At 34.4% G+C, this 18,455-nt stretch overlaps 2 protein-coding genes across 5 annotated transcripts; both read right to left on the bottom strand.

Annotated features, from left to right (window-relative positions):
* Positions 1-251: 251 nt before the first annotated feature.
* Positions 252-5,314, bottom strand: LOC122398291 (protein SET). 2 transcript variants are annotated; one of them, XM_043398014.1, is made up of 5 exons: positions 4,980-5,314; positions 3,788-3,977; positions 3,065-3,270; positions 2,707-2,974; positions 252-2,617 (listed from the first exon to the last, which is right to left on the bottom strand). In XM_043398014.1, exons 1-5 carry the CDS (start codon positions 5,238-5,240, stop codon positions 2,592-2,594), a joined length of 951 nt encoding a protein of 316 aa, XP_043253949.1. In that variant the 5' UTR covers positions 5,241-5,314; the 3' UTR covers positions 252-2,591. The 2 variants fall into 2 exon arrangements, with proteins under 2 accessions (XP_043253949.1, XP_043253957.1); XM_043398022.1 differs by having other exon boundaries at positions 3,065-3,261.
* A 1,395-nt stretch (positions 5,315-6,709) lies between these two features.
* LOC122399745 (carnitine O-palmitoyltransferase 1, liver isoform) lies at positions 6,710-17,824 on the bottom strand. 3 transcript variants are annotated; one of them, XM_043400665.1, is made up of 15 exons: positions 17,621-17,824; positions 12,526-12,690; positions 12,323-12,459; positions 11,951-12,227; positions 11,475-11,798; positions 11,190-11,389; positions 10,900-11,104; positions 10,703-10,810; positions 10,597-10,622; positions 10,151-10,216; positions 9,080-9,194; positions 8,668-8,937; positions 8,383-8,532; positions 8,102-8,311; positions 6,711-7,999 (listed from the first exon to the last, which is right to left on the bottom strand). In XM_043400665.1, the coding sequence occupies exons 2-15, from the start codon at positions 12,664-12,666 to the stop codon at positions 7,895-7,897; spliced, it is 2,334 nt and encodes a 777-aa protein (XP_043256600.1). In that variant the 5' UTR covers positions 12,667-12,690; positions 17,621-17,824; the 3' UTR covers positions 6,711-7,894. The 3 variants fall into 3 exon arrangements, with proteins under 3 accessions (XP_043256617.1, XP_043256600.1, XP_043256608.1); XM_043400673.1 differs by lacking the exon at positions 10,151-10,216 and adding an exon at positions 9,678-9,740 and having other exon boundaries at positions 6,712-7,999; XM_043400682.1 differs by lacking the exon at positions 11,475-11,798 and having other exon boundaries at positions 6,710-7,999.
* Positions 17,825-18,455: the final 631 nt, after the last annotated feature.

Below are 18,455 nucleotides of genomic sequence, written 5' to 3'. Positions count from 1 at the left end.
TCACGATTCAGGTTGATGTCAAAAGAAAGACAGTGTCTCCAGAAAGCAATCTTTATCGACAAGTGGGGAGTTATACAACAAATTATAGGAAAGTAATTCGTGAGAGGACATTACGAAAAAAATCGACGATACAACAATTTTCAATTAATTCCAAGTAACGTTGTACAAAAAAAAAAAAAATATATACATATACTATATATACTATATATATATATATATATATATATATATATATATATATATATGTCGGAGTAAAATGTTTGATCGATCCTTGTATTAAAATGTCTCAAGTTCGCGTATTTCTATTTATGAGTAGTTTCAAATATAAAAACTCATTCCTATATCAAAGTGACAACTTTGTTTCGTTCGTTTGCTGTATGATCGCATAACGAATACGTCGATCGATTTGAAAAATGTTATGCGCTTGTTCCGTGTCTATTCGCTGATCCCGGGACACAGGTATCCTTTGTGCGACCATGTGCCAACTCGACGCCATCATGAATACACATACATTGCTTGAACGCGTTATCATCGTTTAACGCTGATTATTTCAAGACAGTAGTCGTTTAATTTATTGAGAGGACAATTACGTCGTAGAAAAGCGTACCTTGTCGCTTTCTAGGAGGAATCAAATAATTGCTTACTTTGCTAATGTTAAACATTCAGTAGAAAAATAGGAATCTTATTCTAAGAGATTTTTATTTTTAATATCATAATAATTTCATGTTAATCGAAAGATCGTCTCTTGATTCGCAACTGGTTTATCCAAGACCTATTAATAAACAAGTTTTATTTAAAAACATGTTCCTTGGATAATTTTTGAGTAATTAAATCAGATATAATAGCGTATCTATTTTGAGCGGCGTAATTATTTGATTTTTCCTAGACTTGAGAGTAAACGCTGATCAAACCACCATTTAATAGAACCATTTATTCGCACCGAAGTCTAAAAATCAATCGCAATGTGTTCTTCGTTCTTTTAGTTTGTTTGTTGGCACACCGCGGGATATATAACAGGGGGGTTGTGATTATGTACTCCTCATTCTAACGTTCACCTTTCGATTCTAACAGTAATGTGAAAAGGTGCCCTTAGAATTAGAAGCGCGTGTCGAACTACGCGCCTGTGAAAAACGCTTGCGATATATTTTTACTTTTTCTCGCGAAACTGACAAGTTTTATTATGTAAAGTCTGGAAGAATAGAACGAGGTGAATTTCCGTTAACTGATAGCCGACGTGACAAATTTCGATTCAAAGTTCAAGCAAGATGTCGAGAATGTTTCACTGGAAAGCCAACTTTTCGAATCGCTATAAACAAACACGGTGAACGGTTATTTTTCCATCAACCACCGATTCACATGCACCAAATTTCAATTAAAATTAAATTCTTTTAATCATTATGTTGTACGCATTGCCACACTGGTGGCGTACAATGTTTAAAAAAAAGAAGAAGTTAAAAAGAATACATTTTTTATCATTTACCTGCACCGTATAGAAAAACACTTGCAAATACGCAATCGATAGTGTTGAACCTGATACATACACAGATAGCTACAATATCATTCATTTTTATTAACGTTAAAACATCGTTATAGCGGAAATAAATATGTAACGAAAACCGGTGGGTTTATCAAAACCTTTGTACACTCGTCAAAAGAGTAAATTTACGACGTCACAGCGTGTCAGCGACAAAAACGTAATAATAATAATAATAATAATAATAATAATAAAAAGTACTAAAAATAAAATCATGAATTGTATTTAGGTTTTATACTTTCGTATAGATATCACTCATCTGTATAAATACACTGTTACATTGATACACAATTATAATTCTTAGCGATATGTTGTCGGTTGTTTGTTAAAAATATCCAAACTTATCAAGAACATACAAAATTCAGAAAATTATCTTTACATTTTGGTAGTATTAAACAGACTGCGACTGCAATTATTCAAGGCTGTGATCCATCAATAAAACATATAACAGATCTCTCAATGAGAAAAATGAAATGCTGTAAATCTCGACATATAACTATGGGGTATTGTCACTCTGAAAAATATCTAAAACACCTCGTTCTGGAAGAAATGCGATGGAATAGATTTTTATGATAAAACAAGACGAAAAAAAACACCTGTCCTCTATCTCGTCATATTTTATAATTTCTTTTCTTCTTAATATACTCATAACATGATCAAGCTCAACAGGTGTTTCTCATCGTATGCCCACTATAATAGAGAATGACTAGGCCATATGAATACAACTAAGGGAATTCGTACTGCATTCTGGCACTATTTTCGAATAAAGTGCAAAGTAAAACCTATCTAACTTGACTCGGACTGCCGTTGTTTCCTTCGTTACTTTCAGCACGATCGAATAAATATTTCTATATTTATACACACACGGTTAGTATCCTTTTTCAACAGCCAAAAGAAGCCTGTTAAATTCAGTTGCCAAAACTTATCCCGAGGTTTATTCATATGGCTCAATATTTTCAGTCCTGCAAACATCATCTATTTTCAACCAATCTGATGTGTATTTTCAGTGATTCTTTTTCTTTTCAATGTCTATGTTGTGAAAAATCAACTTTTAATTCTATTCCGGGTCTTCTCCGTCACCATCTGCAATACAACAATTATAAAATTATACACATATATCAAATAAATCGGTTCTTGATGCAAAATAAACCGTCGAAAAGAAATATTTTTACCTTCACGATCCACTTCATCGTCGACTAACAAATCATCCTCTTCGTTTACTCCATCATCTTCGTCATTCACAGCCTCTTCTTCATCTTCGTCTTCATCCACATCGTCTTCGACCACAACTATACTATCGTCCCCTTCCTCACCCTCTCCTGCTTCGTCCCCATCGTCCGCACCACCATCTTCCTCTTCGTCCTCTTCTTCTTCCGTGTCGCAATCTTCGCCGTCTCCCTCGATACCGTTTTCGACGTCCATGTCCGGTGCCAAATAATACTGGAAACGATATAATTACGTTATATTAAATATTTATTGTCTCGATTTCAACATTTACTTTTATCACGGTAGAAAGAAAAGAATTTTTACCTGCAATGGATTAGGCCACATATCGTCTTTAATTAATTCTGCTATTTCGTCTGAACTTGGATCTCCATGGTCCGTGAACCAATCGAAAAATGATCTGTGCTTCAACGGCCTTTTGCGTCCTTTTAGCGGGGCTTTGGTTTTTGCTCTTTTTGTTAAATCTGCACCCTCTTTCCAACGAATAGATGTACTTTGAGATGCTGGATCTCCTGCAAAAAAGCAGGAGATACATTAAAACTATGATTATTCGATAATAGTCTTAATATTCACCTAAATACATATGTATACATAGCTAATATGAGTAGCATCGAAAATTGATTTTCCATTTCAAATTTCAATTTAAACAGACAATTTTCAAACAATATTTTCGTCGATTTTTCAAATTTCAAATCAATTACGAAATAAAACCACAACTACGACCAAACAAGATCAAAGTAGATTTTAACAGCCGAATCAAACGAGAAGTTCAATGGGCAAATTCGCCAACTAAATTTCATTTCATTTCAAGTGAAATAATTTTAAACGTATCATTTTTCGATGTTGGCCATATTCGCCAATTTTCCAATCGTTATTTACAAATTCATTTAAACAGATAGATTTGTTGGGAATATTAAAAACAAGAAAATTTTTTAGGCATAACGATTAAAACGGTAAATGAACGATACTTGGTCTATATTTAATAAAACCATAATTAGGGACAATATTTAAATTTAGAAATGTGCTCACCAGAAGAACCTAGATGAAATTCCTTGGTAAGAACATCGTTCTCAAAATATGGATTCTCATCAAAGTGAAAATTGATTCTATAACCAGATTTAATATCTTCAAATTCTTCAACTTCTAATTTGTTTAAAAATCGAAGAGCATCTTCTTCATCTTCTTCTAATATCTCTGCTATTTCTTTGTTGTTTACAAACTGTGTACGTAATAAGGAAATTTACATAGGGTTTAACACTATTTGGAAACAACTTGTGGACTTTTACCAAAATACAGTGATATTTCCAAGATAATTTAGGTCTCCCTGTTTCGACGATCACTCTTATAATTATAAATATATACTACATTTTTAATATAACGAACAATGGATTTTAAATGTTTTAATATTAGTAATATTAAAAGATACGCATTATCGGTACATACATAGTAAAGGAACCGGTAACTGAAAGCACAATAGGAACAAATGTTGGAATAATTTCTATGAAAAGAAATGTGTCTTACCGTTAAGTGACTTTGAATATTTAATATCAACATCGAAGGAAAAAATATAAAGTTTGGTCATATAGAACGGTGTTTTGTCCCAAACAAGTACAACTAACTGGATCTGATAAAAAAAAAAGAAAAAACAAAAAAAAAAAAAAAAAAACTTATAAAATTATAGAAAACGGAATAGGAAAACTTTGTACTCTGTCGATTGTTAATGAAAAAATTGCTCGTTTGTGTTTTATATGCATTCGGCGTAGATGCGTCGCTTTGGAACATGACCTAATAATTTATGGTAACGTTATATTGTACCCCAGCATACACATAATAAACGAAGAATTAACCGAAAACACAATAAAATGTAAGTTAAGGGAGTACGGTTCGACGTTAAATTTTAAACAGAGATAAAAAATTATTACGAGAAGGAAAAACACATTTGTTATTGGTGCAAGCATGCGAAAGAAAATAAGAACGGATCGTACGTAATAACAAACTGACGTATTTCATTATGGCTGGAATAATTTTAAGAAACAATTCCCATAAAAATAAATGTGTATCATATTCAGCGTGACCGCATGTAGTTATACGTATTTTCGTACGTATACAAGTAGGCAAGATGGCGACTAGCGCCGGTGGACGCCGGTATTGCCAAGAAACGTCAAAGATACATTAGTAATTATTATCGAGCAGGATGTAATGTCATCGTGTGAAAGGATACTGCAGTGACCCAAAAATTGGGTATCCTCTTGATAATGTCATTCCGTTTCTGGAAGTAGGGCTTACGCAACTTATTATACTTCTTCTCAACCTCGAGAATTTCATCGCTGGCTTTCTCATTGAGGCCATCGATTTGATTCTGACACCCGTCAATCTCCTCGAGTGTCTTTTGTATTTCAATGTCATAATCTCGCGACTCAACGCCTTCGCCGGAACCTGGATCCTCCAATTCTTTGGGCTTTTTACTCGGCGAAGACATCATTCGACCCGCGCTGCTGTCACCACTCCACTACTCTCTGTTTATTTTCAGTACGCAATCACTCCGCGTTCGTCACGCTCGTGTCACTAATTTGCGGCGCGTAAGCTTAACCGTAGCCACGAGTCCGACAGCTAAAATAGATGCGCCACTATACCGATTACTAAAAAAACTTTTCCTACCGGCTATTATCTTATTCTAAATAAACGAACTTGCAAACTTTTCACGCGATCTAAATGCTTTTACGAACACCTATCTCTTTCATAGATGTCGCCTACGTCCCAAACTGTTTTATACTTAAAATTTGAAATATTTGTAGAACCTACCCATGTCTGTGTCCCAAACAAAGCCAATTATCCCTTTACCAACGATACCAGTAAACACTCTAGTTTTTATTTCGTTCGTTTAAAATAAACATTCCTTTCAGATATTTTTGTTTCTAGACATATTTCTGTACCCGTACCCGTACCCGTACCCGTACCCGTACCCGTACCCGTACCCGTACCCGTACCCCTGTTCATCTATCGATAAAATAGCTTGGCCAATAATTTTGTTGAAATGATTTTACAAAGAAATATTCACGTTTTTTCTCTTTTTATTCGTGTAACGTTTCTTTTTCTAACGATTGTTAATTTCTACCTGTGATTTTTTTTTTATTTCTATAAACAAAAACTCACGTGCACATAACGGTCATTGAATGAAAATTAAGCTAGATTGACTACGCCGTCGAAAATAAGAGGGAACTGAAACAAGGACGTGTTCTAAAATCTGATCCTATTTCTGGACTATAAATCTGGTAATATGCTCGATCGGTGTTTTTTTAATTAGTTTTATTATTAGATGGGACGTTCTTCTATAATATACAATATATTTTGTATGACGCACATTAATGATCAAGTTATAAGGAAACTGTTCGGTAAGCATTATTTACGTTATTAAATAAGACGTGCAACTCGACTTCGTCAAAATTGTATTAGCATCGTTTGACAAATATTATACCGTTACATAGAAATCCTCAATTTACAAACATTTTTATTTCAGCGGTACAGAAAGATGAAGAACATTTACCCTATACGTTGCAAACATTTCGAAACTTAAACGAAGAAGGAAACTACATATGTATCTTGTACGTTATACATATGTATAGAATAAAAGATCCAATTACCGTTATTTCAACGATCAATTCGAATTCGTTGTTATTCGACATTTTTCATTTAAAAAAAAAAAATATACTGCAAATATTTCTTCTTGAAATATGATAATATATTTCGTATTACGCATTAGTAATTCTACGAGGATTTTTGTCGATCGATATATGTACTGCAATATACATACTATATGTATGTATAACTGTTCCATATTATTGTTTATTCATTTTTCTTCTATTTTCTTTTACATCGAGTAGATAAATATACATAGTATAATCTTAAAATTGTAAAATACCATTATTAAAACATTAAAAGCACCAATACCTGAAAATATAATTTTAACAAAGATATAGTAAAAAGATTAATACAGTATACATATAAAACTATTTATAATATTAAAACTTTGCATTGATAGGTTGCAGATATTAATTTATGGCGTATTATTTCACATATTTTTATACTAATTAAAACTGATGCGCCGTCGCTATATACAATTTCTAAGGTCATGAATAACTTGTAAAAATTTTCACATTTAATTAAAATAGTTGGCTTGCTTTTGTTGAGATTCACGCAAAGTTCATTTTGTATTTATCTAATATTACACAATGTATCGCGAATTGTATTGCTAACTAATTCGATAATTCTAACAATGTAATGTTATATAATTGCATTGAAGTTGTTATATTATCAACCATTCTGTAAGTATAGTATCGGGGGTAACAAAATATAGTAGTGAATGTTATCCTTAACATTAATGTAAAGTTAACAATATTCAATTGCTTATTTTCATATATGTATACTTCATATAAAAAGATCAACTATAACACGTTATTTATCTTTACTTTGAATACTTAAGCCCGATACTGTAACGAACATACATTTAGGCTATCATCTGCAATAAAATATAGAATATGATTCTATTGTCCAGTCAACGGTCTAATTAAAATTCCGCTTTACACTTTTATTGCGAGGCACAGTCTTCTACATACTTTTGTTTATTTTTCCCTTAAACTCGTCCATCATTTAGAAAGAAAGTATCCAAGAGCAAAAGTATTCAAGTGTTAACACCATTTCTTAAAATTTCGAACGATTAAATCTTATCGATTGCTATAATTGACGTATTTTCGTTTAAAAATCTCTCGAACAAATATCTATATAAAAATGACTATAGCTAGATTTTGTGCGCTTTACCATTCAATGTACAGTACTAAAGGATATAAAATAGAAATTTTTCGTTAATAAAATTGCTTAAATATTACAAGTAAATCGATGAAAAAAGCTCGGTTTATATGTCGGATGAATTGTACTTGGTTCCTTTCGTTGATATTGTTTAAAACTATCGTGTCGAGAACTTGTTTAGGCAAGCATAGAAATAACGAAATTTTTTAATAATACTGATCGAATATACGATCTTTTACGAACACTTGGAAAAAAAAAAAAAAAAAAAAGTATTCCGTATTACGAAATTTCCGCTAATACATAATGAATGTATTTTTCCTTCTTACACTGTAATTACATAGCTCCGTTCTTTTGAGCTTGAAGTTTCTTTCTTTCCAGGAACAAAAGCTTCAAGTCTGCCAATGCCTTTTCTATTCGATTAGCAAATCTGGCGGCATTCTAAAAGTAACCAGAAACACAGTTACATTCCAAGTAATTTTAGTCGCGAAGAAACTTGTATGTAGATAGCGGCGATAGTCGCGTGAAAATAATTGTCCTTACCGTTTCGGGAGAGGTACGTTTGCACGAAATATGGAAAAATAGTAGATTTTCTCCAGCAATGATGTAAGAAACGCCATAACCATCATCGGCAACAGGGCCAAAACCGCCTCCCGCGGAAATACAATTTGGATGTTTTTTCAAATCTATTAACGAGGTTTGACCGTGTGGGGTTTGCGAAGTAGACAATTTCCACGGCTCGCTTAAAACTTCCTGGAAGGAAACATTCTTAACAACGCTTTACGAGCAAATTAGAAAAGTAGTATGTAGAGAAAGAACATCACCTTTAAAAAGGGAGAATCGACTTCTAAATATTTTGATACTACATACAAACAGAACAGGTGCCTATCTATTCCTTTACCGCACATAGCGTCTTGATAAGCTTTTTGATGTTGCTTTGCTGCAGCCAACAATAATTTGTACTTGTGATCCACCTGCACAATGACAATAAAGGTTTCCAGATGTAACATAGATCAGAGAGAACGGTGGCGCGATCGAACGAATTTTCAATAAGGTATCGTAAAATGTTTAAAATGAACAAAATCATGTATTCGTCTTTGATCACTCACAGTCGCTTCCTTGTCTTCCATTGCTTTCACCCACGCTGTAGACTCGATTGTACATGGTCTCACTGTTTCCGTTCTTCCTTCGCGGAACAATCTAGTCATGGAAGCTTCGTACGTTAAATTAAATTTATTAGAATCACGGTGATAGGCCAACTGAAGAGCTAATTGTATATATGCATCGGGTGACATGGAATTGGTTTTCATGAAGCCTTTACCATACGCATCGTGTACATAAATGCGTAATTCGACGTCGTTTAATAACGTCTGTGCAACCTAATAACGAAGAGTTTTTTGTTTTTGTTTCTTTCTTAACAAAACTTTCTGCATGTTACAAATACATAAAGTAAATAATACTTGAACGTTTGTAATGTTTCCAAACGTATCTTGGAAATATTATTAATTTATTATACATTACTTGATATGACTGTTGAATAGCAGATATGCAGTTTACATCTAAATCCCATTGGAGTCGAGTAGGAGGCGGAGGCGTGAACTCTGGTGCACCTTTGGTATGCCCATCTTTCGTAAATCTGTAATAGGATTCCAGCAAGATCGTTAAAGTACGAGACACGATAATACCGCATCGTACGTAGTATCACTGTATGTATATGCATGCGTATGTATGTAGATGACTAAATTTTGACGAATTTAAATGTATCTGTGCGCCCAAGGAAAACAGATCCGACCGCATTAAAATAAATATGTACATACGTACACCGTTGTTTGTTGTCGTCAGTGAAAAAATGAATACACTGTCTTGAACACGCTACATTTCGAATAATGCAGTCGGATTTCGTCCCCGTAAGTCTTAGTGAAAAATTAGTGAAAAATTAGTGAAAAATTAGTGAAAAATTAGTGAAAAATTAATTAGTAAAAAATACAATGGGCGCAAGTTAAATCAGAGGTATAGTAAAACTTGGAATTCATAATGCTCAAATTAGTAGTTTACAATTAGAAACATTATAAGATAAAGATTATGTTATTAAAAAATAAGAAATATGAGAGACAATTACCCCATGTTCACCTCATTAGCGATAACATATTCCCACAGAGATCCCATAATAGGAGCATCAGCCCTAATAAGCATATTATAAATAAAATTCATTAAACTGTTATTATGAAAATGAAATTACGTGAATTCAATCAATTATTAAAATCACCAATAATCGAGGTACCGATAAAACAAATAGACGGCAGAATTTACGTAGATGATTCAAATTGACGATGATTTCGAGTTTTATTTTATATTTACTGTTCTATTAATAACCGAAGTAAATTCACATAACTGTACGCAAGTTGAGTTTTTCTCGTTTGACCGCCGCGCCGTCATCAAGCGGTTAGTCGTGTATGTATAAAAGTTATATCGTGTTTTCGATCCTATTTTTTCACTACGCCTTGTAAAAGTAGATGAATGAGATAAAAGAAGTAGAAAATTCAGTAACGAATGAAATTTAATACACCCGAAACTGTGAACTTGGATTCTTACTCTCTATCGACGATTTCCTCAGCCATCACGTACTCCCACAAATGTGACATCACCGCAGCATCTGCCCTACTCATTACTTCTCATTATAATATTGATTTTAACGTAATCTATTTCGAATTTATAGTATTTTTGTTCGTGATATATGTACATACTGTATGTATACTTGCTCCGACACACAATTAAATTTAAACGAATAGAATGATACTGTCACGTTAACACGATCAACGAATTTATACATATATCTTTGCATAGAAAACTGTACAAAAAATATGTATGTATATGGTAGTTTTATTTGTTAGGAGTATGTATAATTATTCAAATTTTACGATGCAAGTTGCAAACTATATCGAATACGATATTAACCATATTCTTGTCTTATATGTACTTATAAATTACTTAATGTCATCTTATGACTTTTAATACTTTAATTTGTAAAAAAAACTTACCAAGAGTGTTCAGCATTAAAACCGGTCTGTGAAATATAATGAAATATTTACGATTCGTATACCAGATTCTGTTATAAATTAATATTTAGAACGGTATTTTACTTACTCTGCCATTGCTGCCAATACACAAAGTAAAAGATTTGTCAAACCATCTGTCGTATCCTTTACCGTGTAATAGAATTCGACCGTACTGATCTAATTTCTCGGGATCATCCTAATAATACGTATACATATAAAACGTTACGAATCTATTGAGAATTCGCGAATAGAATTTACCGTGACTTGTACAATATATTGCTTTACCGGATCGTATATGTATGGTATATCGTCCAACACAACTACGAATGCTGCTCTTTCAATAAGATCTAAGGACGCCTTATTTACTCCTTTCGCAAAATACGTTTCCCTTGCATTCGCCCATGCTGTTCTTTCACCGGCTGTTAATGCAGCTAACTTTACTTCGCCGTCCGACGGTTCCGATTTATCGTCTAAAATTTGCTGCATTTGACTGTAATCATACACGACTCGTTATACGCATAATTGGGAACAAATCTTTAACGAAAGGTCTCAATATGTATATGTATTCAACATACACTTGGATTTCACAGGGTTGAAGAATTCTGTTTTTGTGATAAATAAGAACTTTAAAGTATCTGCCCTTGTGGTAGACAACCACGTGTTTCGAATCCTGGTAATGCACAATTTTATCCGTCTCGCGTCCCGGTACTCTCGTAGTATTAAACACTCTTTCGTATTGCCAGGAGCATAATGGTACTAGGCCTTGAATCAGAATCTAAATACGAAAACAATACCGTCTGTTTATTGGAAATCGTAAAATGAAACTATTCGACAGAGCGGAAAGGAAATTATTCACCGACCGGTTCTAATTCTTGTCGCTCGATCAGGCGTCTGTATTGCAAACATGAATAAATAACGCTTGCAGCACGGGCAGCTTGTACGGTAGTAGGATGCATGAGAATAGCGTCGATGGCGTAAAAGTTTGAATTCACCATGATGGGGGATCGGCCGCGCAAATAAACGTACTCTTCCCACCAATCGGAAACATAATTAGTGGCCCACCAGGACTTCAAAATTAGATAACGCTGAAGTTTTACGCTGATTCCATTTTGAAATTCATTGGCCAATGCCTCCATACGAGTATAATTTTCATCGTCCAGCAATGGCCGCACGCTTCGTAAATACTATTGAAATGCGTGAAATGAATTAGCGTTTACCAAACTAAGCGTATGTAATGTGTTTTAGTATCGCAGAGGATGGACGGAACTGGTAGCATTCGTATTACATAAATGAAAACTGACCGATAGAAAATGATGACGAGTTTGGTTAATCTTACCCGCGCCATAGTGTCTTTTACAGATGGTAACGGTAGCCGCGGTAAAGATCCTTGAAAGCTGTACAGCATCGGTTTATGCCATCCAAGGAGCAACTTCACCAACCAAGTCCAAATTCGCGTGCCCCTCGAAACGGTAGATCCTTTTTCTCTTGATTCGTACATCCATCCTTTGTATATAAGTAATAATTTTAACGTGTATCGAATCGCATATATCACAACCATCCATAAAACAAGTCCAACTACAAACGATCCTGCCAAGTGTGCCAGTATCCAAGACCTTGCGATAGAGAAAAACAACAGGATATGATCAATAATAATGTGTATGATCCTCGTCCAGAAGTTTACCGATCACAGAAATGAACTTAATTTTACCCTGAAAGGTATGGCGCGGTTTTACCGACAAGGTCGTAAGGTACCTTGTATCCTGCGAAATGGATTGCAGTTACCACAGCTATGGTAAGCCATAAGCTTTGCAAAGAAGCAGGATACACTCCGCTTCTCAAGTTGTTCTGAAATATGTAAATAATCTTTTTAGAGATTCGTTCGCGGAAATTTCGTCCAATGGATTTACTTACAAGAAATCTGAAGAACCTCTTTTTCCAAGAGCGGATACCCGACGCCCACACCAAGTGTAAAACTTCTCTATCAAAATTAACATCCCATCCTTCGTGAGTAATAGAAAAACTAAATGCTACAGCCGCGTGAGCTTCCGCCATATCATTTGTTTCTTAAATACGAATCTGAAATTTGAGAAATTCAACTTGTTAGAATCGGATAAAGCGCACGTAATTTTCTGTTAAATTAATGCAATACGCAGAATGGTAATGGTACAGGTGGTACCATGGGACCTTGAAAGAAATTTACAACCCTGTGGAAGGCAATATGTACAATGTAGTGCGTAGTTGTATTGTTTTTGAACGCGATAGGCTACTTGGGTAAGTACCTGATCTATCTATTGTTTGAATAAAAATAAAAGTCCAGAGAAATGGGAGTCGGGATCAGGATGGCTGTGACCGGATCAGAACACAATCGTGTCAAACAGCTGTTTTCTGGTTGTCGGTATGGAACTTTGCTCGATGTTGCATTATACGTGCATCGTGTGCACGTAGTAGGTACATACATACCTACATGATAGAAGCATACCGCGATATAATAGGACGCGTAAGGGGGGACACAAACCGCGTAAGGGGGGCCGGCCTCTCCTCATCCGTGGACAGGACTGAATTACATACTGCTTGAACGCTTGTCTTATATAACCTTGGACTTTGCACGGTATGCGCCTGGCTGGAAAAAAACGGCAATAATTTTAGCTAACAATTACTCAATCTTGCTGTAGATTCCAAGTCCATCGTGACATCATGCTTGCCGGTCGGAGACAGTATCGTTCGAAACTTAATAAATAACAACAATATATGTATGTATAGAGAATTAACTCGACACAACTAACGGAGAAAAATATCGAACGACTACATCCTCGATAGATCGCATTATATTATAGGTAATAAATAATCAACATTTCATGGTTGATGTCTACTTAATTTTTAATTTTTTCTAATCAGGATACATATCTAAAAACCTTTCTTTTGCAGCGTCTACTTTGTTTCCTATAATTGCGTGAACACGATTCCATGTTTCCTGTCGCAAATTCTTACGTTTAAATTACTTTTCCCTTATTATCTGAAACATGGGTATTTCTTCAATATGCATCCTACTGTAACGATACTGCAACGGGAACCATTCACCCATGGATGTGTGCACGTTGCACGTGCAACTCTTTAAGTAAGGTCAACTGGTGGACTATGTAATGTTACTTTTAATTTAAAATTTCACTCTCACGATTTCTAGTAATGTAGCACGCACATGCGATGTTATTGTATTACAATAGATATTTATTTGTATACGTATACGCAAACTGCGTAATCGATAATGGTCTTAAAAAGAGAAAAAAAATTCAGAAACTACGAGACCTCGTAAGAATCGAATTATTTTATTAATTAAATACAAACGAAGAATACACAATGAATTACGTATCTTCGCTCTAGATTTTAGAGATTTTTGAATTTATTTTTCGAAAGTAGAAATTGGGAGAAGCTTTGGCTCGGTTACAATAAATTTATAGAGTTTTTTTTGCTCATCTATTAAATATATTAAGGTACGGCGGCCAGTTGTAAACGTTGTTGCATTTTACGAGATACACATATTTCATATTCTTTCTTTGTTTGCATCCGATAATTCAATTATGAAATTGTTTCTAATGGCATTAGATCGCGTAACACCGGTGGTGACCGCGATCACCGGTGTCGGGTATACGATTTCATTTATAAATGTACATATTTTATTCAGTTTGTGACAGATTTATGCCTCGAATGCTCTTGCTTATTAACTGCATTAGATTGAATCGTATCATAATGAGATTGTCGCGTAACCGTCTTCTTTGGCAAGTAATTATCATTTGATCGTTATTCATAAATAATGCGCATACGCTAACAGTACCCTTCGAAACGAACATTCAACGAAGCCTCAACCTTTCCTAATCTATCTATATTCTCATTCTTATTATATGCCTCAAGTTTTTAGCGCACCAAATAATTGTTAGCTATTTATTTTCCGCGATAATAGAAGCTTCACCGGGCGAACGCAACCGGTTTTCTCGTTTCCTATGTAACCCTTTCTGCTCTAATACACAACCGATTGCAACGTTGGAAGTATCCGTTGGCAGAAAATAGATTTTATAATAGTTTGTTCAGGGTACATACATACATATTGTAATTCGCAATTGTTCCAAAGACTCGACCAACATAAACCACGAATACAAAAAACATACACTAAACGTACCCAAATGATATACATACACGTATGTATGTATTTATACAAAATGCTAATATATCAATGTATATTCTACATACATATTAACATATGTCGTAAATGCAATACATCCGCGGTCTAATAATAGGTTCCCTTTAACCACGTTAAACGCCAAGCTTATTTTTTTTTCTTTTTATCGTTTAAGCCGCGGTATCCGATATCACCGATATGCTAGCGACCGGAAATATTTAGGGGGGGGGGTTCGGCCGCGAGGCCTGGGAGAAAATTTTAATGGGAGATTCTAGCGACCAGAATAAGACGAAACGAGGAATATCGAGCGGGGCTCGATTAGAATCATTTTTGGTGAATACGCATACCCCTGAAATCCAACCCACTTTCTAGAAAAGAATTCAGTACGCGCGGAACCTTGAACGTTAATAACTTTTTAACGAAGCCTCCGTCAATAAATTAGTATTCTTGATTTTCGTCTTATTTTACCCACTAAAATCTCCCATTAAAATTTTTCCCAGAGGTGGCGGCCGACCACCCTCTATACATACATATGTATCGAATATGTATTTAAGGTTGCGATAAGATTACACGTGTATCTTCATACGTATATCTTATTTGTACGTAACTTATTGCAATTTGTAAACTATTCTTTCAGAAACGGTTTTCTTCGGCCGGTTGTCTTTATAGTTCGTATCGCGGTGCAGTTGAAACAATTTTTACTTTACCCGTAACAGTGACAATGTCGGTAGAAAAACCGTATGAAAGTTTTACACAAAGCAATATAGTTAGTGTTAGTGACACTTGACGTGTTAAACAACGTCGATTCTACCTATTTCTGTGCCAAATTCAACGTTATTAAGGCTTAGGGCATAGGCCATGGAAATAAATAAACAATTTCTCTTCCGTGTTCCGAGACTTTCGATTTATGGCTGCTGTCCGTCGTTTAAGTACCAGCAATACGATCTTCAGCTGTTTCGACACCGAGGACAAGCTTATGTTTACTTATTTCTCAATTCTCGGAACTGTTTCCTTTGTCGGAATTGTCGAGGTCTTCATATCACTGAATCTGTATTCCATTCAGGGATTATTCTCTCTCCAGCTCTCTCGTATACATACTACGTAAGTACCTATGTAGGTTCAGATGACACAGAGTTTCGGAAATTGTCCAATTAGAAATTAACACGAGGAAGAACCTAATAGCATATAATTTAACGATGTACCGAAATAGAATAGTAAAATTTCGTTAAATCTACAATCTGTTGGTTTTGATATTTTACTTACTTTTCGATATACATATGTACATACATATGTATACTATAAGTATCATACATACGAACAATTACCTATTTGATCTCGAGTATTCAATTATGTACGTAACAAACATTAAGTGTTATCGTCATGTTCACGAGACGTATACATATATCACTGTTGAATTGCATCTGATAATTATGTTAAATACCCGAGACCTAATTAATCGAAGTAAATGTTACGCGTAAGTACGCTGCAAACGATAAGACAAGCGTTATAAAATTTAAAGATAAGTTGACGTAACGAACATACGCTTGAATTTCTTTCACGTCACTATCGGTTAGTTCAACGACACGATTAAAATAATAAATGTTTTCATGATCAAAACATACCCGATGTTTTTAATAAACCGCGTATGTACACACATATTAGAATAACTAATGTGCATATAAAATATGAATCTAGAAAAGAAACGCATGTTTTACATTAATTTGTTTATGTTCTAAAAAAGGCGTCACATAATTTCTTCGTATTTCAGGTAAATTAATGGTGGCAAAATATCACGCACATTCCTGTAAATCTACCAAATGATACGGAAACAAACTTTTCATTCGAATTATACATGTACATACCTTACTATACCGTACATAACTTACGTATGTGGGTCATACGAAATAACAAAAATATCAACACCAATGTTGTGTTTAACGACGCAGAGATTCGAGAAAGAAAACATTCGATTAAAAGTCGCGTACATGATGATGAAAATTGTTTTTCTCAATCTCGGTTATCGAGATATCCAAGTTACTCAAGCTGTTTTCGATGTATGTACGTAATATGTATACATTTTCTCAATGTGAGAAAAAAAAGATCCAATTGCGTCGAGGAAGAGAGAAGAAATACACGAACGAAACGTTATTGCGTAAAATATCTCGATGCAACACTTGATTAACATAATATGTAAATGAAGAATGCACAAAAGGAAAATTAAAAGTATCATAATAATATGCAGGCAATATATTTTTATGACGTTCCATATGGAGTTTTGAAAACAAGTGTAAACGACGTTCGAAATGCATTTCCAAGATGTTTATCACAACATGCAAAACTTCCGTTTCATATAATCATATACGTGTGTATTTAACATTTAAAAAATTACATAAATAATTTCTATTAAAAAATTACTTGGTATACTATGTTTGTAAGTATGTAGATACGTTCTATGTATATTAATAGGTTACACTTAAAACATTGACACATCAGTGGCATTAAAAAATTCAACTTTTCATATTTTATAACTTTGCATGGCGCAAAGTAATTGTGTTCTTTTTATCTCAAGAGGTAAGTGTGTTTACGTTACACTGTCTCCTTTGTATAAATATAATGGATGTCAAAGGTTATTAGCCTTAAGAGCTGAAACTAGCACGCTGATTGGTTGTACCGAAGGGTGTGTGTATGGTCGTGCCTTCCATCTTGAATTTTTTCGTCCAAGTAGGCCAAAATAATCTACTTTGGCTATTAATAAAATGCCATTTTTTTTTTTTATGTAAACTTACAACCAAAAGCGAACTCTGAACCGTAAACCAACTATTAAATGGGCATTACCTTGTTTAATTAAAATTCCTGCGACGTATATGCAAGTAAATTTATCATAGAAAAACTTCACAGGTTTACAATCCTAACACACCTTCTGTTGCACCGTACCACTGCGACTTCCTATGTAACACTCGACTCACTCTGCTTTTAATTCCCTCTCTCGCATTAAGAACGGATCGAGCAACCATACCAACTTGTTGGCTCAACTGAACTATAAAGTGTTAGGCCTTGCACTGAATTCTTATACACATACGTCATACTATACATATGTCGTGCAGGACGCTGTACAATGTAAGTACAATATATGTACTAAATGCTGTACAGAAAACACTCAAAAGGAAAGTCCCTAGCGTTTCGTTAACAAAGGACCTCTAAGGGAAACCTGGTACTTGCTAGAAACTTCGCCCCCAAAGTAGAAACGAATTAAATTACTGATTTTTAAAAGTACAATAAGATCATTTACATATATATTTATGCTTGAAAATCCAATACTACGACAAATTTATTCAAGCAAGAACATGCGATTATACCTAAAGTTAATTTTATAACATATCTACGCCAATTAAATGGGTATCCAGCAACACATGCCCAGGTTTACAAGCATTACACATATACATTCAAAATTGTATAATAAATAAAGAAAAACGCATTCTGTTACAATATTATCCACCATCGTTCATGCACATTAAAAATGTCGTGATTAAAATTGTTCAGTTCTGTACTGTCGCGTATTTTAGCGGGGAATTTGAGATAAGAACGCGGGTTGGTGCCCGTGGAGCGCAGAACCGCTCTGCTTGTCGGAGTGTGGGAATTTAATAATAAAACTAGACAAGAGAACTCTTTC

This window comes from Colletes gigas, unplaced genomic scaffold (genome assembly GCF_013123115.1).
Source record: "Colletes gigas isolate AHSC1104 unplaced genomic scaffold, ASM1312311v1 Colletes_gigas_Sc00002, whole genome shotgun sequence".
NCBI lineage: Eukaryota > Metazoa > Arthropoda > Insecta > Hymenoptera > Colletidae > Colletes > Colletes gigas.
The sequence above is the reverse complement of the archived record's forward strand: the minus strand, read 5'-3'. Positions and strand labels throughout refer to the sequence as shown.

Bases quoted from the DNA above. Each gene is read 5' to 3' on its own strand.
- LOC122398291 (XM_043398014.1), bottom strand. From the start codon at position 5,240: ATGATGTCTTCGCCGAGTAAAAAGCCCAAAGAATTGGAGGATCCAGGT. The intron at 3,271-3,787 runs GTGAGCACATTT...GCTTTTTTGCAG, and splicing joins ATTTCATCTAGGTTCTTCTG to GAGATCCAGCATCTCAAAGT. The intron at 2,618-2,706 runs GTAAAAATATTT...GTTGTATTGCAG, and splicing joins CGATGAAGTGGATCGTGAAG to ATGGTGACGGAGAAGACCCG.
- LOC122399745 (XM_043400665.1), bottom strand. From the start codon at position 12,666: ATGGCGGAAGCTCACGCGGCTGTAGCATTTAGTTTTTCTATTACTCAC. The intron at 12,460-12,525 runs GTAAGTAAATCC...TACATATTTCAG, and splicing joins AGAGGTTCTTCAGATTTCTT to AACAACTTGAGAAGCGGAGT. The intron at 11,390-11,474 runs GTCGGTGAATAA...TTTCGTATTTAG, and splicing joins AGCGACAAGAATTAGAACCG to ATTCTGATTCAAGGCCTAGT.